The sequence below is a fragment of the Bos indicus genome, chromosome 7 (assembly GCF_029378745.1).
Source record: "Bos indicus isolate NIAB-ARS_2022 breed Sahiwal x Tharparkar chromosome 7, NIAB-ARS_B.indTharparkar_mat_pri_1.0, whole genome shotgun sequence".
Lineage (NCBI taxonomy): Eukaryota > Metazoa > Chordata > Mammalia > Artiodactyla > Bovidae > Bos > Bos indicus.
This window is the reverse complement of record NC_091766.1, coordinates 43686190-43710365: the sequence shown is the minus strand read 5'-3', so window position 1 is coordinate 43710365 and position 24176 is coordinate 43686190. Positions and strand designations below refer to the sequence as shown.

General features: G+C 57.3%; 1 protein-coding gene across 12 annotated transcripts in view; it reads left to right on the top strand.

Annotated features, from left to right (window-relative positions):
* Positions 1-21988, top strand: part of TCF3 (transcription factor 3) — a 33061-nt gene extending 11073 nt beyond the window's left edge. The window contains exons 4-20 of one of the 12 annotated variants that reach the window (XR_002181116.2): positions 6680-6753; positions 6969-7047; positions 9384-9451; positions 10555-10684; positions 10937-10986; positions 12198-12300; positions 12380-12543; positions 12625-12754; positions 13087-13145; positions 13246-13324; positions 14038-14111; positions 14466-14627; positions 14720-14822; positions 17005-17134; positions 17290-17518; positions 19354-19577; positions 19765-21988. Coding sequence is in view for 11 of the 12 variants with exons in the window: in XM_019964881.2 (XP_019820440.1) it covers positions 6680-6753; positions 6969-7047; positions 9384-9451; positions 10555-10684; positions 10937-10986; positions 12198-12300; positions 12380-12543; positions 12625-12754; positions 13087-13145; positions 13246-13324; positions 14038-14111; positions 14466-14627; positions 14720-14822; positions 17005-17134; positions 17290-17525; positions 19765-19907 (1784 nt within the window). In the remaining variant the exon portion in view is untranslated. Of the gene's footprint in view, positions 1-6679; positions 6754-6968; positions 7048-9383; positions 9452-10554; positions 10685-10936; positions 10987-12197; positions 12301-12379; positions 12544-12624; positions 12755-13086; positions 13146-13245; positions 13325-14037; positions 14112-14465; positions 14628-14719; positions 14823-17004; positions 17135-17289; positions 17526-19350; positions 19578-19764 lie in introns of those variants that run through there. The other 11 variants (XM_019964887.2, XM_019964882.2, XM_070793550.1 and 8 more) reach the window with 11 other exon arrangements.
* Positions 21989-24176: the final 2188 nt, after the last annotated feature.

The following is a 24176-nucleotide window of genomic DNA, read 5'->3' as shown; positions in this document are numbered from 1 at the left end:
GATGAGATGGTTGGATGGCATCACCGACTCAATGGATATGAGTTTGAGCAAACTCTGGGAGATAGTAATGACCGGGACTCCTGGCTTGCTTTAGTTCATGGGGTCACAGAGAGTCAAACATGACTTGCAATTGAACAAATGTTGTTTGGGGATCTTTTTTATCATATTTTCTACCTGGTTGCCTCCTGACATCCCCTAATTAGGTTCTTCGCTTGGCTTGGTTTTCCAAGTACACCACCTGCAGGCACCCGGCTTCCTCCATCCTGGTGAGGATGCCATGTGCCTTTTCCCATCAGCCAGTGTTTCTGGAACCACACAGGCGTGTGCTGTTGTGCTGTTTGGCTGTTGTCAGCAGGACCGGGCCTGATTCTGGCTGTTGATTCGAGATAGATCTCTCTGACTCTGTTTATCACGTTCTGGGCGTTTCCTTCTGGTCCTATACAACTATCCACATGAGTGATTGGCATCATCGTGGTGTGTTGGGCATCTCAGGATGGCCCCTGCTGTCCTCCTTCCCCACCTCCTGACTCTGTCCAGAAATTAATGGTGTTTTCTACTCCAAAGCACCCTGAATTTCGCGTTTGGTCTATATCCTTGTTTAACTGCCAGACCAGATCTGCCAGCCTCAGGTTTGCATTTTGCAGGTCATGTGGGGTTCAGCCTTTTTTTTCTTTTTTTTTTTTTTAATATTTGTTTATTTGTCTGCAGTACAGGTCTTAGTTGCAGCACATGGGATCTTTCGTTGTGGCACGTGGGCTCAGTGGTTGGGGCACATAGGCTCTCTAGTTGAGGTGCATGAGCTCAGTAGTTGTGGCACGTGGGCCTAGTTGCCCTGAAGCATACGGGGTCTTTGTTCCCTGACCAGGGATTAAGCCCACCTTCCCTTTGGTGGCAGTCTTGCCAAATTGGAAGGCATAGTCTTGACCACTGGACCACCAAGGAAGTCTCCTTGTGTCTGTTTATTGATTTTTCTTCCAAGGAGTCTACTTCATTGTGGAATTGATGTTTATCAGTTGACTGCTTTTCTCTGCCCTATTTCTGTATTGTTTTATTTTACTTTCTCACTTTCTTTATTTTTTGGCCATGCCACGTCGTTTGTGGGATCTTAGTTCCCCAACCAGGGATCGAGCCCAGGTCCTTGGCAATGAAAGTGTGGAGTCCTAACCAGACCATCAGGGAATTCCCCACTACTTCTGTGTTAAGTCGTCCTTTTTTGTTAAGTTTTTCTTTTGAATTGAAGTCTCATTTGTTTACCTCTGTTCTCTTGAGGGTTATAAATTTCCCTCTGAGGACCACTTTGGCCATATCTTGTTGGTTTCAAAAATGTGTGTTTTCATTATTTTTAAATGTAGATTCTTGATAATATTAAAAAAAAATTTCCCTTTTGGTCAAGTTCTTTCAGAGATTTCCAGTTTTCCAGGTTGGGGGGGTGGAGGGTTTGTTCCTCGACTGGCTCATTTCTGGGTCAGTGACGCAACAAGTAACCACGGCTTGGGCTGTTACCACTTTTGGGGAGGTGCAGGGTCTCCCTGCTTTCCTGAAATGGCCCCCTGTCATTCTTCCTGAGAATGGGCACTTGGACCCAGAGCTGTGAGATCTTCGTCTCCTGCTCATCGCAGTCAGGCTTTTCATTTGTCCAATGTCAAGGACACAGGACAGTGGGGTATTCTCTGTGGGTCCTGCCCACTGTCAGCAAAAACCCACCTTCCATTCCAGTGAGAGTTTGCGCCTTGAATTCAGACTTGTGTGTAAATGTTTTGGCCTCTCCGTTTCACTGGTGTTATTTGGTATGTCTGTGTACATCTGATCATCTTCCCGAGTCACTTGTTCCAGAGCGCTTTTCAGGTTTCAGAAAAGTCGAGTCTGCGTCCCTCTCACTTTTCACACACTGATGGTAGTTTTTCTTCCTTGCACCCGGGTCTGGTGTACTTTGTTGGGTTGAGTTTGGCAGCCTGTGCTGGTGTGCAACTCTGCTGGTGGGGTTCCTCCTGGATCAGGCTGTTTCCTCCCCAGAAGTGAAATTACATCTTTGTGCTCTGCAGGAAAGTGACCTTCCCCTGGCCTCCTGTTTGGTTTGAATATATTGCCACTTTTTAAAAACGTCATTTCTCCTTTCAAGTCCTGTCCTGTGTGTTTGTATCCAGCTGGGAAACATGTGTTCTTGTTATATTAATTCTGCCACTTAGGAGACCTCAGTCTCCTCATCTTTGAAGTGGGGATGATGGCAGCTGCTCAAGGGTTCCTTGGGAGAAACCGTGGGGAGTCCCCCAGGCAGTGCAGCACCTGTGCACTCTGGTGCCCACTCTTGGTGGGATAGTGTCTTAAATTCTGTTTAACGTGTGGGTCAAAGGTGCTCGTTCATCACTTCCTCCTGACTGGAGTGGCCTGTGCTGGGATTACCCTCCTGCCGGGAGTGCTTCCTTCTGGATGATCTACAGGGAGGGGCTGCAGCTGATGTCACCTTGGTCCTGCTTTTCTGGTGAGCGGCACCTGGGCACCTGCCTCCTGTGAGTGGCAGTGGGCTGGGTATGGGATTGGTGCTGGTACTCCCCAGGGAGGCCACTATATACCTCCCTGAGCTTCAGTTCTATGGATTGTGTTATTGCATGGGGATGCGAGTCCGTGGTGTCCAAGAGATGTGCGCATTCCTCCAGCTCCTCACTTTCGCTTTGAGCACCTAGGTTGTTTTTGACTCAGTGTTTTTGAGTTTGGGTGATTTTTCCCTTGTTCTCCCTGGATGCCTGGGGTCTCAGAATGTCCCCTTCCCTGGTGTCTGGGGGCATCCCCAGAGCCCACTCTTGTGTTGATCACCTCTTCTGCATTGTCACTTCTGCCTCCCCACCTCTGATGCTGCTTTTGCGAATTTGCTGCAAAATTATTAGTTTCTCCTGTTTCCTGTCTCCCAGAAGCCTTATCTTCCATCCATTCCAGGGAACCCACAAGCTCTGCAGTTTCCTTGGGAACGCACATGCGACAGTGGTAGTCTTAGGTACCCTTCTGTTTCCTGGGATCGATCCTAAATCCGTGAACATGGCTGTCTTCCGTATTCTGGTTTTGTTTTGCCCTGTGCCTGTTTTTGCAGGGAATTCCTGACTGGGGTTCTGAGCTTAGGTTTGGTGGTGGGGTGGAGTCGAGACCCTCCCACCCGGTCCGTGATAGACTGGAACAGAAGAGGGTCTTTCTGCTGTCGCTTTGTCAGGAATCTGAAATTCATAGGAGGAGCTGGGCAACTTCTGCACCTGAGAGACCCTGTTTCTCTGCATTACCATCTGTTTGTGGGACCCCCTCCTCCACCTGAGGGCCAGCTCCTTCCAGTGGGGAAGCCCCTGGGGTTAGGGGTTTCCACTCCAGGGGTTCATGAGAGGTTGGGTTGGAGTGAAGCCTTGGTTTGGAAATGGTGGGGTGTTACTTCCACTGACTTTCTCTTTAGCCTCAAATCTCCTTGCTTGGGGGCAGTGCGGGAGCCCTTTAGGTGCTGTTAATTTTTTCTCAGGTGTGATCATGGTGTGTGTTGTGGTTTATACCGTTATTATTTAGTTTTTATTTCGGTGGTTCACATGTCCAATGCAGCAGTCGCTAGCCACTTACGTCCATCTGAGTGTGTGTTAATTAGCCCCTGGTGGCGGTGGGAGCTCTTCCCCAGTCCTGGAGGCCACATTGCAGGCAAGTAGTCACCACACGTGACCGCAGGAGGATGGCACAGCAGATGACGTTTTGATGGGTTCAGTAGCTATCGGATCAGTGGAGAGGGCCACGGTGTCTGGAGGTTGTTTGGGGGCTAGCCCTGTGCAGGCATCGCTGGGGACAGAGGGGGCTGGCATGGCGACCTCCCTATTGGGAGACAAAGGGTCATCAGGTGTGGGGACCACCCAGGCAGACCTTGGGTGGGGTCGAGATCTGCTCACCTGCTGGGGGTCAGGTAGGAGTGAGCTGGGAGAGAACTGTGGTCAGGGAGGAGTCTGGTCTCTACCCTGAGGGCAGTGGGGAGCCCTGGGAGAGGCTGGAGGGAGGGAAGAGAGCTAGCCTGGCCAGGGTAGTGGGTGCACAGGGAACCTGGGCAGACCCTGGGGCAGGGTGGTGGCTTGACCCAGGGACACACCCTGGCTGAGCCAAAGTCGGATTGCAGAGCGAGTGTTGGAGTGAGGTGGGGAGAGGATAGCTCCTTGGATTTAGCCTGGGACCCGAGGCCTGGGGCTGCAGGATAGAACTCCCAACAGCCACCATGGCTATACAGCTGCAGGTTTGCGGTGGGGGCACTGCAGGGCCCTGCTCAGGTGCCGTGACCATCTTCCCCACACTCCAAGTACCAAAGTCCACTGGTCTGGCTGCTTTATACAGGGGGACTGGCTCTAGGAATCTCCATGCTCGGGTCAGCTGACCTTTCTGATAAAGAGCCAGACAGTATGTGCAACTAATCTACAATGGCAAACACCGTGGTAGACAGTGCGGGAACAAATTCCTGTGACCTTGTACTAATAAAGCTTTATTGACAAAAGGAGGCAGGGGCTGGACTTGGTCCAAGGTCCTAGTCCTCAGACTTGCTGTGGAGGAATCACCTGGTACCAAGGCCCCATGTCACCTGGCCAAGGAGGCAGCCAGCTGGGGTGCGGGCTGGGCAAGTCCCTCTGTGCCGCACCTAACCCCCCCAGCCTTCTGCTCGGTCCATCTCTGGTCTGTTGCTGGGGTGGGGCCAGGACTGAGCAGAGAGGTGATTTTTCTGGGTACGGCCCCACCACCACTTCATCTCCAGCTTTATTAAAATAAAAGAGTGTGATTGTTTAAAAAAAAAAATACACTCAGACTGTGAAGTCTTATTCTATTAGTACATATTAATTGGAACATGAACAAGGGATGTGTTATGAATATTCATGATGGGTTATTAAAATGTGTAATTAACCAGTAGTGGGGGGAATAACTTAATGGGAGTAGTAGGGGAGGGGTCATCCCTATTTTTGTCGTTTGTAGGAGAGGGGAGGCTGGGACTGGGGGAGGAGATTTTTACCCAAAAGGGAAGAGCAGGGCCTGATTGCCTCTGCCTGAATCTTGTGGGGCCTGTGTTGGCTGGGTCCCTGGGTGTCAGGCCCCAGGAGTGCCCCTCAGCCCTGCCAGGCCTTGGGGTGCAGGGAGGCTTGGCTGTGGCCTTGGACCTGGCCTCCTGCTCTTGCTCGAAGTTCCTGAGGCCTGTTGCGAATGCCCACGGGAATGGGGGACCTAGAACAGAATGAGTTCATCTAGGAGAGGGGCTGTGCCAGAGGGCAAGGGGACAACAGGTAAGCGGGTGTGGAGGGAAACGGGCTCAAGTGCTGGCCCTGTGCCCGAGGTCACTCCCCACCACCAGCTGCTCCAGTTCCCGTAGTCCAAGTGAAGGCCCAGAGCCTTGGGGAACAGACACCCCAAATCTGGTGGCAAATGCTGGATGGATTCACGGAGACCATGGGACCTCCCTGTATGACCCCCTGCTCACCATGGCAGGTCTCAGCCCCCCATCATAATCACACTGGAAATTTTTGATTAGAAAACAAAATCTTAAGTGATCTATATGAATATTCATCAGACCAGAAGATTAATATGCACAATTTTGCAAATTAGATAGCAATTAAACACCGATTCTCTAGGGGAGATGATTAACACAAAGGCACCAAAATAGGAGGCTGCAGTTTGAAGTAAGTTTCTGGTACAGATGAGCAAAGGAAGGCTGGGTGAAGGTTCCCAGCTAGGGTGTTCTTGATGTCCACCATGCAGGGTCAGGGCAGGGGGAGGGGTTGTCCCTTGGCACAGCCTGCAGTGCTGGGCACAGCCCTCCCCCCATCTCTCGCCCAGCCTAGCTTGGGGAGCTTTGACTCAGTGTCAGATGTGGATACCCCCAGTCCTGCAAAGTGGGATGTGTTCATGACCCCACTTACTGAGGAGAGAAACTGAGACACAGGTGGGAGGGGCCCCAGGACTGCTCATTTTTGCTCTTCCGGGTCCTGAGCCCTGTGGCCCCCGATGGGCTGTGTTGGAGACAACCCACCCCTCCCCCATGAAAAGCACGAGCACATGCTGTCTGCCCCTGAACGAGGTGGGGAGAGTCCTGGGCCGTGCCTGGCGCGTGTTCAGGGAGATAAGGGCCCCACCCTGCTCACCCCTCCATCCACGGTCCTTGTCCCCAGTCCCAACTGTGGTTAACCCCTGCCACACCTTGGGCTGGGTGAGCGGGGTAGGCTCCCGTCTTCCAGATTGGATTCCACTTCCCCAGGCGCCAGCCTGTGTGCTTGGTGGGGAGTCAGTGGTGGCTGCTGCTGCTCCTCCTTACAACAAAGGCATGGCCCCACCTTTTGAGTTGGCAGCTACGGGAAAGGGGAGATGAGAGCTCATCCCTTGTTTCCCGCCCCCGTCCCCTAAGAGGCCCAGAGACCGGTCAAGGGCTCCATCTTTCCTGGCAGGATGGGGGCCAGTCCTGGGTGGGTGGAATTGGTCTTCTTGGTACCCGCATATCCAGGGTGCTTGTCACTGGTGGTGGTGTCACTGTGGGCAGAGTTGGGTGGGTGCATCTGGATAGGCTCCAGGGTGGGTCAGAACGGCCTGGAAAGCATCCCAGGTTGAGTAAGGGCCACCCCACCCCTCACCTCTGGCCAAGGGTGGGGGCTGGTGTGGAGTGGGCAGGTGAGGCCCCTGACCCTGCCTTCCTGCCCTACAGGTCTCGAGGACCGGCCAAGTTCGGGCTCATGGGGCACCAGTGAGCAAGACAGTTCCTCCTTCGACCCCGGCCGGGTGAGGGGCCGCTAGAGGCCGAGACCCTTGGTTTCCCTCCCTGGGGTCGTGTTGCATGGGGAAATGGGCCCAGAGCAGTGAGGCTGGAGCCAGCCTGGTCTGCAGGGACTCTGGGCTCTGCATTGTAGGGTCGTGTCCTGACCCAGGTGCCTCCCAAGCCTCTCTCCCAGCCCTGAAGTGGGGGTGCCTCCCTCACCCCTGCTGTCTCCCCGCAGACCTATAGTGACGGTGCCCACTTCGGTGAGTCCCACAGCAGCCTCCCTTCTTCCACATTCCTGGGCCCCGGGCTTGGAGGTGAGTGTCTACATGTGTGGCACCCGTGCCCCTCGCACTTCCCCGCACGCCCACTTGGTCTGGGAGGTTGGCAGTGTACTTGAGTGCCAAGGCTTCCAGAATATCCATCCAGAGAGAGGACATGGGTGGGGACCCTCCAAGTGCACCTGGGAAGTGAAATCCTGACCACTTCAGGACCCGGCTGAGGCCCGTTCGCCCTCCCTGGAGGGCCCACGTCCTGACTGTGGGGATCAGGATCTGGACGAGGGTCCCCCACCCTGAGTCCTGGCTTCCTGACCCTCCGGATAGGGTTGTCACAGAGCCTTCCAAGAACTGGCAGTAATTACTTTTCAGCTACCCAGACCCGAAGGCCCACCCCCATCTTGCTCACCAAGAAGGGACCTGGCCCCCAGGACCCTTGTTCCCATGAGCCCTGGTCTCCCTGTTCTGAGGGAAGCATTGGGGCTGATGGTGGAGTTGGGGTGTCTGGGGGTTGAGAGGGGCTGGGGGGTGGGTGGTGGTTCCCAAGCCAAGGGTCATGGCAGGATTCGCAGTCACTGGGAAGGTGGGTGAACTGGGGGTCCTCAGCCAATCAGCCAGGGTGGGGGGGGCTTTGGGGTCAAGCCCTGTGTGGCTGAATACACTTAAGGAGCCAGATAGATGAGTGTGGCCTGGGTGCGGCCCTGGGAAGAGGGTTGGGGAGAGCAGCGTCCAGCACCTGCTGTATCCAGCGGGCATCTGTGTGCATCTCCCAGCCTGGGAGGTGGGGCCTGATCCAGGGGCCTGGGGTCACCTCTGCACCTGCCATGACAGAGGGTCCCCCTCAGGGTTCTTCTCTCAGCCTCTTCCAACATGGGCAGTTCCCACGGCCTAGCCTGGTCAGCAGGGCCCAGAGCCCAGCTGTGTCCGCGCCCGCCACACGCTCCTGTGGCCAAGGAGCTCAGGGCAGCAGGGAGCCCAGGACACGCCCAGGGAACTAGTGGCGATGTGGGCGAGGTCTCACCTCCTGGGGCCCCTGGTTGTTGACCGGGGCTGGTGCGGCCATGGTGGGGCGTGGTCAGTGAGTGCCAGGGCCCAAGGGTGGGGTCAGTCTTCCAGTGTGGCCCCCAACCTGGTCCGGCTCCTTGACGCGCCCTGCTGGTCCTTCCCTGATGCAGGGGCCTGGTGCATGGCTTAGGCACCTGCTGTATATCCACAGGGCTCTGGTCACTGCGGGTCCCATCCCAGAACCTCTGCTTCCTCTCCTCGTCTCCTCATCTTTGCTTTCAGGATACCCCCTATTTAGTGCCTGCCCCATACTCAGTGTGGGGTGGAAGGGCGGGTGCCCAGAGCCCTGGCTGGGCTGGCCAGCTCTGCTTCCCACAGCCACCCGCCCTGGGAGGAAGGAAGTTCACTCTCTGGACTGTAGGGCAAGTCCCTCTGGCCTCTAGGCCTTAGTTTGTTCATCCCTACTTGGGCCCATTGTTGCCTGCCTGGAGGGGTCATGGGAGGTTGAGCTGTTGGGTGCGGCCTGTGGGGTATCTGCATATTGGTAGGAGCATGGTCCATCTGCCTGCTCCCTAAACTGCGTTTGTTCCAGAAGTCTACTTGGAATTGTCCTTTAAAATAAAAGGGAAAAAATAAAATAAAAGGGAGATTTCCCCCCGCAGTTTGAGAATAAATCATGTTAGTCAGTCAGACATTCTGAGTCCTTACTCACAGTAGGGCTGAGTACGGTCCACCCTCAGTCAAAGTTGGTGGTCAGCAGAAGCCAGAAACAGACTTGCATGGCTCAGGTACTGATTGGTCCCGGGACCTGCTTCAGACGAGGCTGGATCCAGGTGTTTGTGTACCGCAGCAGGCCGTTCACACCAGCAGTTCTCTCTGACAGGTTGTCCCCCCACAGTGGGGGCCTGCCCACCCACGTAGAGGGAGGGCCCCTTCACCGAGTCACCTGACTTAGCGTCCCCAGGGACATCACTTGCTCACTCATTAGCTAACCCTGGCTGGAGGCTGGTGAAGGAGCCCGGGCCCCGGGTGCTGAACTAAGGCAGTAGCGGGGACCCCAGCCTGTCCCCTGAGACCCAGCACTCTGGGGAGTTGACACCTCATGACCTTGAACAGAGGAAACCGAAGCTCGGAGGGGTGGGGCAAATTGGTGCTGTCCCAACTCGGGGGTGAGACGAGGGGGGCCTGGCATGTCTGCAGGATACTCTGCAGGTTATCTGGGGGCAGCATCTGGCTGGACCCCCACTTGTCCCTTGGGCCCTCGCTACCCTGCAGGGAGAGCAGTGTCCCACCACGTTTCTCAGTGTTGTGCACTGTGGAGTCCCTACTGTGTGCAGGCAGCTCCGGGTGACCCTCCTTCCTTTCCCCAGGCAAGGGCAGTGAGCGGGGCGCATACGCTGCCTTCGGGAGAGACGCTGGCGTCAGCAGCCTGACTCAGGTGAGGCAGTGTCTGCGGGGAGGGCATGGGACTGCAGAGCCTGGAGAACCCCGCTCTCCAGACTGGGGGGTGGTGCAGGTGGATGGCGACGGCGGGGGGAGCTCCTGATCTCTCGTCAGCACCTCATATTCTCTAGTTTTAATTTTAAACAAACTCATCCTGAATTCCTCCTGATCTGTGAAGCTGCTTTGGCTGAGCCAAGTGCTGGTCACTCACCAGCAGCAGCTAAAACAGGCCGGGCCCTGGACCAAGCCAGGTGCCTGTGGAGGAGAGGCTGGGTCCAGCCTGCGGGCCCCCTACATAGCTGAAGGGGCTTCAGGAGACACCCGCCCACCCAGCCTCAAGTGGCAGACAGGGAACCTGAGGCCAGCTCAGCCTTGTGGTCCATCCCACAGCTTCCAGCCTGGGCAAGGTTATCACCCCTGCTGCAAGGCTGATGAGGCAGTGACCCACCATAGCGGTCCCCTGTGGCCTCCTGTCCTGGTCACACCTCTAGGCCCTCTCCCCCACCCCTTGGGGGCTTTAGTCTTAGGCCCTGCTGCAGACAGCACCACCCATGTGCACACTAGGCTGCAGCCAGCGTGGCAGCTATCACAGCCACAGGACGCCTGCTGGGCACTAGGACCCCTGCCTGGGGAGACCTTGCCTGGCCCCGTCAGTCCCCACAATGACCCCTGAGCCGTGTAGCGGCTGGCGTGCCCATTTTACAGATGGGAAGGCTGAGGCTGCAGCTGTGGGCCTTCAGCCCCAGTCACGCCTGCTCTCCAGGGAAGAGTCCCATTTTATACCAGTGTCTGCGAGTTTAAACTGTTTGCCTTAAAGCAAAGTGGAGGGATACATACAAAGTAAACCAAGCTGATTCCCTAGGTGCAATTGTGCGTGTTAGCGCCCAGACCGCACGGCATCTTCAGGTTTGACAGTGTTTCTCTGCCTTTTGCATTCACGCCTTGATCAGAGACACTCCACAGGTGCTGGCCAGAAGGGAGCTCCTCCCCGGGTCGCCCACCCCAGGACCTGGCCTCGGCCTTTGCACTTACTGTTTTAACTGGAATTGGCTGAGGGGGGTGGGGGTTGACTGATGACACCTCCCCTCCCTCCCTCAGGTGGGCTTCCTCCCCAGTGAGCTGGCCCTCAGCAGCCCAGGGCCTCTGTCCCCCTCGGGCATCAAGGGCGGGTCACAGTATTATTCCTACTCTGGGCACCCTCGGCGGAGAGCAACGGACAGCAGCCTGGGTGAGTGGGCCAGGGCGGCAGTCCCCTTGAGGCCCAGCAGTCACATCCTATGAAGTCTACATGCCTGCCCCCCAGGTTCTGTGCATGGACAGAGGCTTGAGTTGTTCTATTAGTAGAGCCCCCAGGTCCCCTCTCTGAGCTGTGGGTGGTGGGAAGGCTGTCTGCCACCTCTGGTGACAGGCATGTCTGGTGGGAAGGGCCAGGGTGAGGTGGGATCCGGGCCGGGGTTTCTCACTCCTCCTATCCCGACAGACTCGCAGCCCAAGAAGGTCCGGAAGGTGCCGCCTGGCCTCCCGTCTTCAGTGAGTCATGGGACAGATGGGCCCTATGGGTTGAGTGCCTCTGTGACACCCCCCAGGCTGGGCCAGCCCCACGTGGGTTCTGGTGAAAGCCCCAGGGGCTCGGAGGACTTCTGCCCTGAGGCCCCAGCTCTGAGGGAGTCGGGAAGGCCTTTTTTGGGTCTAGCCTGGGTCCCTTATGTTTTAAGATAAGTGGTCTCCTGTGGCTGAGGCTCCTCAGAAAGGGCTTGAACAGGGGTCCAGGAGCGGGAGCTGATAGGCATCATGGGGGCAGTTCAGAGGGTTTCCTGCTCCCTGTGCCTGGCTTGGAGCCACCCTGCATCCTTGCCCCTCTGCCTGTGGTTGGCAGGGAGCCAGGCCCAGCAGATGGTGCCGAGCCGTCAGTGGCTCCCAGTGCCGAGCTCCCGCGACTTAATCACGCTGAGAGAAAAGGCAATTTGCCGGATTCCCTGGATCGGTCACTGCCCTCTCTGCCTGCCTCCCTCACTGGCCACCAGCACAGCCCCCGAGGCTGACCCAGCCCACTCCAGGCTCAGGGTTACCATCCAAGGTTGAAGTCCTGCAGCCTAGGGGTGGGGAGCAGGCAAGTGGAGGTTGTTTTAAGCCTCATCTCATGATGTCACATCTGAAACATCAGAGTGAGAGGCCCCTGAGCCCACTCCATCCCCCCTGACTCATCACTTGCTCCCCGCTTTCTGCTCCACTGTCGGGGCAGATGTTGCCAGTCGATCCCAGCACTCTCCAGACAGTGCCAGCTGATCAGGGTTGGTGCTGATCCTAGAAGGCCTTTGCCATCTTACTTCTTTGGAGCAGCTGGGGCAGAAGGTGTACCCAGGGCCCTGCCTCTGAGGCTCCCAGGTCTCCTGTGGTCCGGGCTGGTCTGAGGGAGGTTCCAGCACTGGGGACGACACTGCTGGGCTTTGATGGATCAGTAGGAGTTTGTTGGATTAAGGAGGGAAAAGGTAGTCTGGGTCGGGGTGAGGCGTCTAATCTACAAAGGCCTCAGGTCTGAATCTGGGGCTCTGCAGAGTGGGCAGGAGGTGGGGTGAAGAAGGAACTGCAGATAGGTGATGACACTGGCAAGCCACAGACACTGGCCACCACAGTTTTGGAGAGAGGGGTTGGAGCTGTACAGTGTACAGGGGGGTGGGGTGGAGGGGAGACAGAGTTAAGCCCCAGTCCTTCCTGTTTGACCATGCCCGCGGCCCCTGCAGGTGTACCCCCCCAGCTCAGGGGACGACTACGGCAGGGACCCCACGACCTACCCATCCGCCAAGACGCCCAGCAGCTCCTACCCCACCCCCTTCTACATGGCAGGTATGGGGGCTCACCCAGGCTGCCTGGAGCAGGCCGGGGGTCCCTGTGCCCACCCACCTTACCATCCCCCTCTCCGCAGATGGCAGCCTCCACCCCTCTGCTGAACTCTGGAGCGCCCCAGGCCAGGCAGGCTTTGGGCCCATGCTGGGCGGGGGCTCGTCCCCCCTGCCCCTCCCGGCAGGTGGCGGCAGCTCTGTGGGGGGCAGCGGCGGGTTTGGCAGCCTGCACCAGCATGAGCGCATGGTAAGCTATGTGGGTGGCTCTTGGCAGGTGGGGGGCAGTGCCCTGATGTGACCCCTCTGACCCATCCTTCCCACCCTGCAGGGCTACCAGCTGCACGGAGCAGAGGTGAACGGCGGGCTTCCAGCCGCATCTACCTTCTCGGGCCCTGCAGGCACCTACAGCAGCATCTCCAGCCACACGCCCCCCGTCAGCGGGGCAGACAGCCTCCTGGGTATAGCCCTTTGTCCCCCACCCCCATGGGCTCAAGATTAGCATTGTTGGTATCATTATCAGTGTGGTCCTGGTTATCATTGTTATTATCGGCTCCTCAGCCCTCCTCAGCTGTTTCAAAGTGGCTCTTTCATTAGGGGGCCCCACTGGGGAAACTGAGGCCCCCAAAGTGTGCTGTTCGCGCAGAGCCCTACAGCCCACCTGGCCCCAGAGCCCTGCGGAGGCAGGTGCTGGACGGCAGCAGACCCCGACTGGCTGGGCCGCCCAGGGCCAGGCTGGGGCATCCGTGTGGTAGCCTCTGTCGGCTAGGGCCTCACATCTCTCCACTCACAGGCTCCCGTGGGACCACATCCAGCAGCTCCGGAGATGCCCTTGGCAAGGCCCTGGCCTCGGTGAGGCGTGGGATGTGGTGGGTGGCTGAGCCAGTGACCCCGAGAAGCTGGCCCTGACAGGCCACCTGGTGGCTCTTTGTTTCTTCTTGTCCCATCACAGATCTACTCCCCGGATCACTCAAGCAATAACTTCTCCTCCAGCCCCTCCACCCCCGTGGGCTCCCCACAGGGCCTGGCAGGTCTGTGCAGGGTGTTGGGGGAGGGGGTCAGGGCTGGTGACTGCAACCCCAGTTGGGTGGGGAGCTAGACCGACCACCTGCCTCAGCTCATGTTCCTACGATTGTCTCCCAGGCTGTCGAGGAGGGCAGCCTGGAGGAGCGGGATCTCACAAAGTAGGCTAAAGCTGGGAGGGAGTGCTCCATGCACTGCAGAGGCAGAGGGATCCAGCAGAGGCCTGGGGTACCCAAGAGCCAGAGCAGACATGGGTGTGTTGGCGTTTATTCACCCCTACGGTTGTTAGTTAGACACACACTGTATGCCTCGTGCTGTGTTATGCAACGGGACTCAAGTCCGAGGACAGAGGACCAAGGGCTCTGGGGTGTGTGGGCAGTTTTAACAGTACCCATAGGCCTGTACGGTGTTCTCAGGGCTTAGGTGCAGCGGGACTGGGAGGAGCCTCCTTCCCCATGGGTTTCATAGAAGTGGTAACTGAGGTGCAAAGATGTGACCTACCCACTGGGTCCACACCCTAGACAGGAGCTGCCTGGTCAGCTGGGCCCAGATCCAGGCTCAGGCCTTTAGACCGACCTGCGGGCGTGGGAGCCCCCATGTGGCCAGTCTGAGCATTGTAGCCTGGGACTCTCAGTCCAGCCCTGCTTCTTCCTGTGTCAGGCTGCGTGGCACACACCTCAAACCTGTGCCCATTCACGTGCATGTCTCCTGCCCCTTCCAGGGACATCGCAGTGGCCCCGACCAGGAGCCCCCGGTGCCTTATCGCCCAGCTACGATGGGGGTCTCCATGGCCTGGTGAGCGTCCTGGGGGCTGGGGAGGGTGTGCCATGGTGGGAGTGTGGGGTAGGTGCACAGGGACAGACAGGAACACCTGTTCCAAGGACGGTGGGTGCCTGTGGAGGTCCACTGATGGCGGGGCAGGTTGGCTCAGCGTTTCGTTTCTGCCATGGTCACGTGACGTCTCACAGGGCGTGGAAACCATGTCCTGTAAGAGCCCCAGGTGTGGTGTAAATAACAGAATGTGTGACAGGACGGGTGCCCCTTGACCAGAATGGATGTCTCAACTAATTTATTGGGGATGAGGTCCAAGGCAGTGGTCAGCAAGGTTGCTGGCGGCTGTTCCCAGCCCTTCACCCACCCTTCTTGCAGCAGAGCAAGGTGGAGGATCACCTGGATGAGGCCATCCACGTGCTCCGCAGCCATGCTGTGGGCACCGCAGGCGACGTGCACGGGCTGCTACCTGGCCATGGGGCACTGACCTCGGGCTTCGCTGGCCCTGTCATGCCACTGGGTGGGCGGCATGCAGGCCTGGTAAGTGCTGGTGAGGGCAGACCTGGGAGGAGGGTGGGTGGTGAATGGGCTACACAGGCCAGGCCAGCGCCGATGACCCCCCTCATCCACAGGTGGGAAGCGGCCATTCGGAGGACGGCCTTTCTGGCAGCAGTGGCCTCGTGCACAACCATGTGGCCCTCCCCGACCTCTCCCGGCAGCCTGATTCCTACGGCGGTGAGTCCAGCAGTGTTGCCTGTGCTGAGGGCCCACTAGTGGGCTGACCCCTTGTTCCTCCTCTGGAAAAGGGGGCTCAGGACTGTCTACCCCCATTTCCAGTTGAGGAAACTGAGGCCCCAGGGTACTAAAGAGGAGGCAGAGGAATGTACTCTCCACATCAGTGCCACCTTCAGCCTCGCCAGAGAAGCCCTACTGGGCCTGGCCCTGGGGTCCCACAAGGCTGGGGTTGGGGCACTGCTGCTTTTGGAGCTGGGGAACAAAACGGATTGAGCAGAGAAAGGGGGTGATGTCAGAAGGTGAAGTGAGCATGTCGGGACACATGTTGGAGGGAAAGTTGGTGGGCGGGGAGAGGGGCGCTGCAGAGTCTGCAGTTTTAAAGTTAGGAATGAGCAGGCAGGTGCCAGGGTGAGTACATGCAAAGGCCCTGGGGCAGGACCGTGTCTGGCATGTTGGAGGAACAGCTGGAGCCAGATGAGGAGAGGGAGGAGGGAAAGGCAGGTGGTTCAGGGCCTTGTGGGCCATGGGAGAACTTGGGCTTTTATCTCGGAGCAGGTGGGGAGCCTGGAGGGCTGTGGACAGGAGGGCCTGGGATTTTGCTCAGGTGTTCACAGGCGCCCTCTGGTGGCTGCTTCTGGGAGGACAGACTGGGGGCAGAAGAGACTGCCCCTCCAAGAAGGAGGGTGTGGGTGGCCGCTGGGGACCAGCCTGGGCAGAGGCCATGAGGGGCAATTTCCAGGGGCTCTGAAGGATGTGAAGACATGGAAGATGAGGTGGGGTTCCAGTCTGGAGGTGGCATCTAGGCGTCCTTGGCACATGTTGGAGTTGGAGGGTCCCAGGTGGAGTGTAGACGGGGCAGATCCTGGATCTGTGCATCGGGGTGGGTACTGAGGCTTGGGGAGGAGGGCGCACTGTGTCAGATGCTGAGCTGAGGACCCCGCCAGGGCAGGGGGGACAAGGTCAGTGGATTTCTGGGGTGTTAATTGTCTGGGAAGCAGAGAAGTCAGCAGTAGTGAGAGGGGGCAAGGTCAAGAGGGTTTCTTTGAAGACTGAGGGAGTGGCAGCATGCTGCATGTCCCGCAGCAGCCAGGGGAAAGCCGTCTACTTTGCAGATCCTCAGCAGAAAGGGGTAACTGGCAGGCTGCCCACTGGGGTCTGGGGTCCTGGATTTCATGGGGGCTGCTCCATCCACCCCGCCCTCAGCAACCTTGTGAAAACCAGGTTGTCAGGTGACATAGTGTGCTATGCAGACTTGAAAAGGCCCCCACCACACAACCTTCATGCCTGCCTGCACACCCTACCCCTAGAACCAGCCAGGCTCTGATTTGTGCTTCCTGGATGTCTAGATGGCATCCCTCCACACCCAGGGTCTCACCCTGGTCATCACCCAGGGTGGGGATGCTACCCAGCCCCCACAGGGCCCAGGACACCCAGCCTGATGCCAGCAGTGCCAAGAGGCCTGAGTTAGTCTCTTCTCAGGGGGTCACCCCTTCTACAGCACAGGCCAGACCTTCCTGGGATCCACAGTGGCTTCAAGCAGCTGTATACCCTCAGCCACAGGTTGGTTTATGTCGCCATCCTGCTGGGTGGCCTTCCCACCTATGCAGGGACCACCCTGGCCTCACAGGACACTAGGCCCCTCTCCACCCTGGGCCCTTGTGCTGGCACTTTCCAGAATCTACTGAGCAGTGTCCCCTGGTGTGGGTTGGGATTTCCGGGTCTGTGTGTCACCGCCTTTTCCAGGTCAGGCCAGAGGGTTTTCCCAAGAGGTCACACTCAGGACTGGTGCTAAGACCCATGGCGTTTCCTCCATTCAGGGTGATGGAGCAGCTGCAGTGCCCAGGTGCCCTGCCTGCTCCCTAGACGCTCTGCCCTCCCCTCACTGAGACTCCTCCCTTTCTCCGCTTGTGGGTGAGGAGTCTCTGTTCTGTGGCTCAGCTGCTTATTTTCTTGGTGATGAGATGTTCTCAAGTTGGATATATTCAAGTCTATTGATTTCTGTTTCAAGGACAGCACTCAGTGTTTTAGGAGACTTCTCCGGCCCTGAGTAGCCATAACCTTTTTGTGCACTTTATTTCCAAGGCCTTTCAGTCCTTGGGGTCTGGGAACGGACGCCTGTGTGGGGCTGGGGACCAGCTCTCCGAGAGCTTCCACATGGCCTGCTGACCCCCGCCTCTTGCAGATCTCGGGCACGGCACTGCCCCAGGCACCACCGACATCAAGCGGGAAGAGCAAGAGGACGAAGAGAACGTGGCAGCTGATACAGCCGAAGATGAGAAGAAGGACCTCAAGGCTCCACGCACCCGGTCCAGGTGCCGCTCTCCCCCACTCCCGCGGGCCCGCCACACACGTGCACAGGGCCTCCTGGGGGTGCACGTGCACATGCCTGGGATGCCCACTCCCGTGGCAGCGGCGGGTCCACGCCCAGCCCTGCCTCACTGTCTTCCTCTGGCCCCCGGCCCCATAGCCCAGACGAGGACGAGGACGACCTTCTCCCCCCAGAGCAGAAGGCTGAGCGGGAGAAGGAGCGCCGGGTGGCCAATAACGCACGGGAGCGGCTGCGGGTCCGAGACATCAATGAGGCTTTTAAGGAGCTGGGGCGCATGTGCCAGCTGCACCTCAACAGTGAGAAGCCCCAGACCAAACTGCTCATCCTGCACCAGGCCGTGTCGGTCATCCTGAACCTGGAGCAGCAGGTGCGAGGTCAGTGGGGGCGCGCTCCCTCCCCTCCGCTGCCCTCGCTCGCCCCCCTTTCCTGGAGCCCACCTCCCCTGCCTTGATCTTCCCTGCTATGACCTCCCCCTGCAGTGATGTCAACCCTTGCTATGAGCGCCCCCCCTGCAGTGATGTCATCCCGTGACTTCCCTGCAGAGACCTGTCTGCTGCTGTGACATCACCCCCCCGCTGACTTTACTTTTCCTGCAGTGACCATCCCTCCCTCCGTGACCACTTCCCTGCTGTGACCATCGCCCCAGTGACCTTCCCCTGACAGTGACCACCCTCCCTGAAAGTGACTGTCACTGCAGTGACCACTCCCCCAGTGACCATACCCCACTCCTGATCTTGGCCCTCTGCCTGGCTTGGCCTCATTGTCCCCTCTGAGATGGGAAGAACAGACTCCAGATCCCTAGCCCTCTAGACCTGGGCACTTGGATGCAGAACTGTGTCCCCAGACCCCAGAGAACCCCCCACCTGCCCAGCCCTTCCTTCTCACGAAGCCCAGAGCTGGGCTGGCAGCAACTAGCGTCCCCTGGGTCCCACAGGCTTCTCTGTCGCTCTGAGCAGGCACTCTGTGGCCATGAGAGCCCATCAGCCCCACCTGCAGGGGGGTTCACCCCCATCCCAAAGGCTGAGCGAGGATCTCAGGAAGGGACCACCTGTGACTCCCCGTCACAGCTGCCTCCTTAACTCCCCCACCCAACTCTTGCTGCCCTGTTAACCCTTTCTTTCCTGCAGTGCTGTCGCTTGGACTGGAGCTAGGGCCCTGGCCTGTTGCCCTCTGTCCCCTCAGCTCTGAGGTTTCCACGTCTCCATGGCGATGTGGGTGTCACGCTGTGTGTGTGTGTGTGTGTCCTCCCCCCAACCCCCCGCGCCTGCCTCTTTGCTCTCTGCCTCCCGTGCTCCCCCTCCCCCAGCCGCCCTCCTCACCTCGCACTTGCGCCCAAGCACTGGAGCACTGGATGCCAGGGCTATGGCCCAGGCCTTTCTTCCCCCATGGCCCCTGCCCGCCAGGACCTGAGGGAAGAAAGGGGACCTGAGGCCTGACTGTCAGTTTGGTCTGCGCGCTTGTCCTGGGCTCCGGCCGCTGCCGCCACCCACAGGGGTCACTTAGGCCTGAGGGGGCAGGGTGGGCAGGTAGAACAGGACCCCAAGCCACAAGGCGGGTGTTCTGAGTGAGACTGGCCTTGTGCCGGGAAGCAGGCAGCAATGGCTTGTGCAGCGCTCCCTGCTGCACAGCGGGGGCCTGAGCTGGGTGTGGACCACGTGGTCTCCAGGTGGCGAACTGAGCCCCTGTTACAGACTGGGGAGGGCTCGACACTGCATCCACCACACAGCTTTCACAGTGCAAGTACCTGGCTCCAGGGGCCTGCGGGCAGGACTCAGGGTGGCTGTCAGGCAGCCAGAGTCCAACATGGGGAGAGACATTTCTTGGGGCCCAGGGTGAGAGGTCTTGATGCTGTGAACCCCCCTTCTTCCAAGGGTCCCAGGCCCCTTGTGCTTGAGGTGGTCCAGCTAGGCCCAGCTCCATCATTCAGCAAACAACTGCTCTGAAGGGGAAGGTCGTCATCCCAGGAGGGGTTACGGGGCCTCCCCTGCTTCCTGGGCCATCCTGGGCACGGGGAGCAGGCAGGGGGCAAAGACTGCGCTCCAGCTCCCTGTCTACCCTGGGGTGGGGGTCGAGGCCCAGCCTGCAGCCAGGCACAGGGCGCCCTTGGAGCTTGGCCCAGAGCGTGTGCCCACACAGCCAGCGGGTGCCCTCCCCACGACCCAACCCGGGACTAATGGGGCCCCCGGTGCTGTGACTCAGCAGTACGGAGGAGGTGCTGTCCCTGGAGGAGAAAGACCTGAGGGACCGGGAGAGGCGCATGGCCAATAACGCGCGGGAGCGGGTGCGCGTGCGGGACATTAACGAGGCCTTCCGGGAGCTGGGGCGCATGTGCCAGCTGCACCTCAAGTCGGACAAGGCGCAGACCAAGCTGCTCATCCTGCAACAGGCCGTGCAGGTCATTCTGGGCCTGGAGCAGCAGGTGCGAGGTAGGCGCCCGGCCGCCCCGCCCCGCCCTCCCCACGGGTGGCGCTCCGCCCACTTTGCGGATCCCACCCCCCGCCCTGCCCACCGTGCGCCCCCCGCGGCCTTATGCGGATGGGCGGAGAAACGGAGGTGCACTTGTTCCTCGCTCCCTGGGGGACCCTCTCCCACAGTGCTCTCCCTTCCCCTTAGAGCGTAACCTGAACCCTAAAGCGGCCTGCTTGAAGCGCCGGGAAGAGGAGAAGGTATCGGGTGTGGTTGGAGACCCCCAGATGGTGCTGTCGGCTGCCCACCCCGGCCTGGGCGAGGCCCACAACCCTGCCGGGCACCTGTGACAGGAATGTCGCCCGGACAAGTGACCCCACCTCGGTCTTACCTGAGACGGTCACGCCGGACGCCAGATCCCCACCCCACGTCGCCCGAGGTCAACCTCGAGCCAGCATCGCCCCGGGCCCGGCCACCAGGTCTCCTACCGGATGGATCCTGAAACTGCGTCTAGGCCCTGCCGCTCGGGCCGGGGCCCAAAGGAGCATTTTTGTTTGTTTGTTTTTGGCAATAGAACCTGAAACCAGGCAAGAAAGCAAGCCAGAAATACATACTTTGTCAGAAAAGATAAAAAAAGATGCCTTAAGTTAAATGTGAGGTCAAACGTGTTGCTCGCGGGAGGGAGAAGCTGAGCGGAGCCAGCAGCGAGTCGTGCCTAAGCCTGATCGTTTTTTGGTTTTGTTTTTAAGGAACATAAAAGGAACCTTAGTTACGAGATTTTTTTATATATATATAACGTAGAAGAAAATTAGGATGCCTTTTTTTTTTTTTTAGCTTTTTTGCATATGTTTTGTAAGCAAATTTTTTTGTATAAAAGTCTCTTGTCTCTTGCTATTTCTGCTGCTGTTTCTAGAAATTAGCATTGCATTTCATTATCAACAAGGTTATTAAAAATTGTATTAACAAGACCCCAGGACTTCCCTGGCGGTCCAGTGGTTAAAATTCCATGCTCCCAATTCAGGGACATAGGTTCCATCCCTGGTCTGGTAACTGAGATCCCACGTGCAGTGGAGCATGGCAAAAAAAAAGACCTCATGTAGACCTGAGGTCTCCCATCCTCTCTGGGAGCTGCTGGTCCCAGGGGTGGTTGCTGCCATCTTGTTCCGGTTCTAACGTGGAGGGGGCTGTTCTCTAATATCTGCTGTCTGTGAAATGGTGGGTGGGCCTCACCCTGATGGGGAATCTCAGTGGAGACAGGGATGATCCCCGCTCAGAAGGTCAAGGTTCCTCCCCTGTAAGCAGCTCTGTCCCTCCCTCCCAAGGCCAGCCCTACACTGAGCCCCCAGCCTGTGGACCTTTCCAAGATAGGACTTTGTGAGAACCAGCATTCCTGGGCTCAGGGCCTGAACATTTTCATCTATTTGGCCAGGGGACCTGAGGCCCTGCTTCGAACTCTAGCACAAAAACCCCTGCTCCCCAAGTGGTTGTCCTGATGTGTGTGTGGGGGTGGGGTGGGGTGGTGAACAGGGTCCCTGCCTAGAAAGGCCCCTGGTCTGTGTGTCTGCAACCCTGGAGGGTGGGCTGCCCTCAGGCTCTTAAGTGCCAGCTCCCAAGCCTCCCCAGGTACCCTTCTCACCTGTGTTCAAGGGAGCTGATTGAACCTGGACTGCTGGGACCATCCCAGGCTTAAACTGAAAGTCCAAGATGGTCACTCTGTGTCACCTAGGCATGGAGTCAGGCCCAGTGGGATCTCACCTGCCCTCCCTTCTCTCCTGCACAGAGGCCTTATGGACCCCCAGGCTGGCTGTGGGCACCCCACACCACCAGCATCCCAGGCATCTACCCTAAGACTCTCACCCTCATTCCCCAAGCACTGGGGCTGCCTGGCCCCCAAGACTGGAATGCCCCTGTGGCTGGGTGTCCCATGAGAAGCTTGAGGAAACTCCAAGACCAGGATGGGTGGGATATCCCAGCTTGGGGGGCCCCACCTCGACTCCTGGGGTTCCTCTGGGCTCTCCTACCAAGACCAAGTCACACTCCTTGGTGACCCCCCTGGTCTGTGGGTCTTATCTATGGGGAAGCTGCCTCAGTTTCCCTCTGCAGCTCCCTGAGGCCCACAGATTTCTGAACTCTATCACATATATAATTTAAGTTTTATATGTTATATATATATATATAAAATGAGATTAACCCAGCCCTGGGAAAAAGCCTTGAGGGAGGGGGAAGAATCACAGTTACAGGAAAATTGTGCTCTGAGTGCCTCAGGATAACTTGACTTTTTTTAAAATGGAAAAAAAATTTAAGTAAAATAATTTTATACAACTCAACACAGCTGGCTGGATTCTTTTACTAGTGATCCTCTTTAAGAGTCGATTTGGCAACCTGTCCTGTACATAACAGCACTGTAGCAATAAATGACATTTTATGACAATACTTGGCTCTCCCTTGATCTTTCAGCTGTTGTGTGCTTACGGATGAAAAGGGGGGTGAGGAAGGTGATGCCCACTGGGATGCCTGAGCACACCCTGCCAAGGATGGCACCGGGCATACGTGCTCCAGGGATGGTGCCACTTCCTGTGTGTGCATGCATGGCTCCCAGAGCAGCTGAAACAGCTCCGCGCGGGTCGGTGGGGGGGGGGGGGGGGGGGGGGTGGGGGGGGGTGGGGGACAGGAACAGGGGACTTCAGGTGTGGCAGTCATGTTCCCTCCTGGCCCTTGCAGGAGGGTCCTTCTTGCCTCTTATCAGCTTCCAGGGGCCCGGGGTGTGCCTTGGTTTGCAGCCTCATCACCCTGATCACCACCTCTATTTCCAGGTGGCCTCTCCTTGTGGGTCTGTGTCCAGGTACCCCTCTTACCTGCCATTGCATTAGGGCTATAAAATTTCCAGCATGACCTCATCTTAATTAATCACATCTGCAGACCCCTTATTTCCACATAAGGTCCTGTTCACAGGTGGAGGGGGGTGGTGTCAAGACTTGAACAAGTCCTCAGGAGCACAATTCCACCCTCAACCCGTTTGACAGGGGGGTGGTGAGTAAGGTCAGTAAAAACACAGGCTGACCTGGACCTCAATGGGTAAATACACAGGTCCAAGTTGTATGTTTTAAGTGTATCTGTGACCCAAACCTCAGTAAAGTTGTAAAAAAGATGGATACACACGATGTGGTCCCTCCACACGTGGGAGCATCACTCAGTCCTGAAAAGGGCTGAAGCCCTGACACTTGCTACTACATGGACAGACCCTGAGAACACGATGCTCAGAGAAGACACAGGACACACAGGATGTGATTCCATTGATGGGAAATGTCCCAAACAGACAGATCTACAGACAGAGAGTGGGGTCCTGGTTGTCAGGGCTGGGGGCAGGAGGATGGGGGGGATACTGATGGAGATGGGATTGCTTTGGGGGTGATGACAATGTTACAGAATTAGAGGTGATGGATACATAATCATATACTAAAGGCCACTGAATTCTACACTTTAAAATGGTTAAATGTATGTAATGTGAATTTAACATGAGAAAAGAGTTTGGTTTCCTGAGAGCCAAACGGGGATCCTAGATGGAACCCAGGGGCGGCTGGGAGTGGGGGTGGGGGGGCAACCATTCTTGGTTATTCACCATCTCTCTAGTCACAGAATCCTGGTATTCTATTTTGGGGATCCTCCTCCAATTTTAGCCCACATCCACAAATGAGAAGGGCCGGCTCTTGTTTCCACAACATGCTAGTAAGGACCAGCTTTGGGGCATTTTCTGAGATTATTGGGAAAGAGGTGCTATCTTCCTACAAGGACTGCTGGAATGTCAACCCAGAGTTTCTATGTCAACCAGGAGTTTCTGAGTGCCTCTGCTCAGAGAGAGTTCACCAGAGAGTAACACAGAGGAAAGCTGGGGTTGAGAGATGGAGAGCAAACATGTAATGATTTTGCTAGACTCGATGCAGCTGAGCCTGAAGCCACCCAACATGCCTTTTATTTCCTCTTAATCTGATTTTTGTTTGTTTATCACTTGAAATAAAAAAGCATTCTGCCCCCTGAGCTGAAGAGCATTAAGCACAAGGAGCAACATGGCAGAGCTTCAGAAACTGCTGGATTCAGGACCTGCAGCCCCAAGTCCTCTATGGCCATGTCTGCTCATCTTTTCTAATCTGTCTCAGATTCTACAATCTTCAGGGTGGCCCCTCCATCCCACTTTTTAGGTTTTCCATCAAGGACAGAACTTATTTCAGGTCCTCTCTGATCCCAACGTAAGAAATCCTAGGGCCTCTGGAAAGGCAGAGAAACTATGTTCAACTCAGTAGCAACGAGCATCAGTCGTGCCCAGACCGTGGTCTCTAACCAACCCTTTGGTCAGCGGCCAGGGGCCGGTTTGAGGCTAAAGTCTCAGGAGGTGCCCAGGGCGGATCCCAGGAGGATGGGCTGGGCTGGCCAGACAAACTCCACGGTGTCCAGTCCGCATCTCCAAGCGTACATTCGCTGCTGGAGCCCCAGAATGACGAGGACTCACCTGTCCTGGGTCCACCAGCTAAAAGGTGGTATTAATGCACACAGAGCGAGGAGCCAGGCCTCCCTCTGCTGCTGGAATGAGGAATATCTCCCAAACGAAACGTGCAAACAATTTT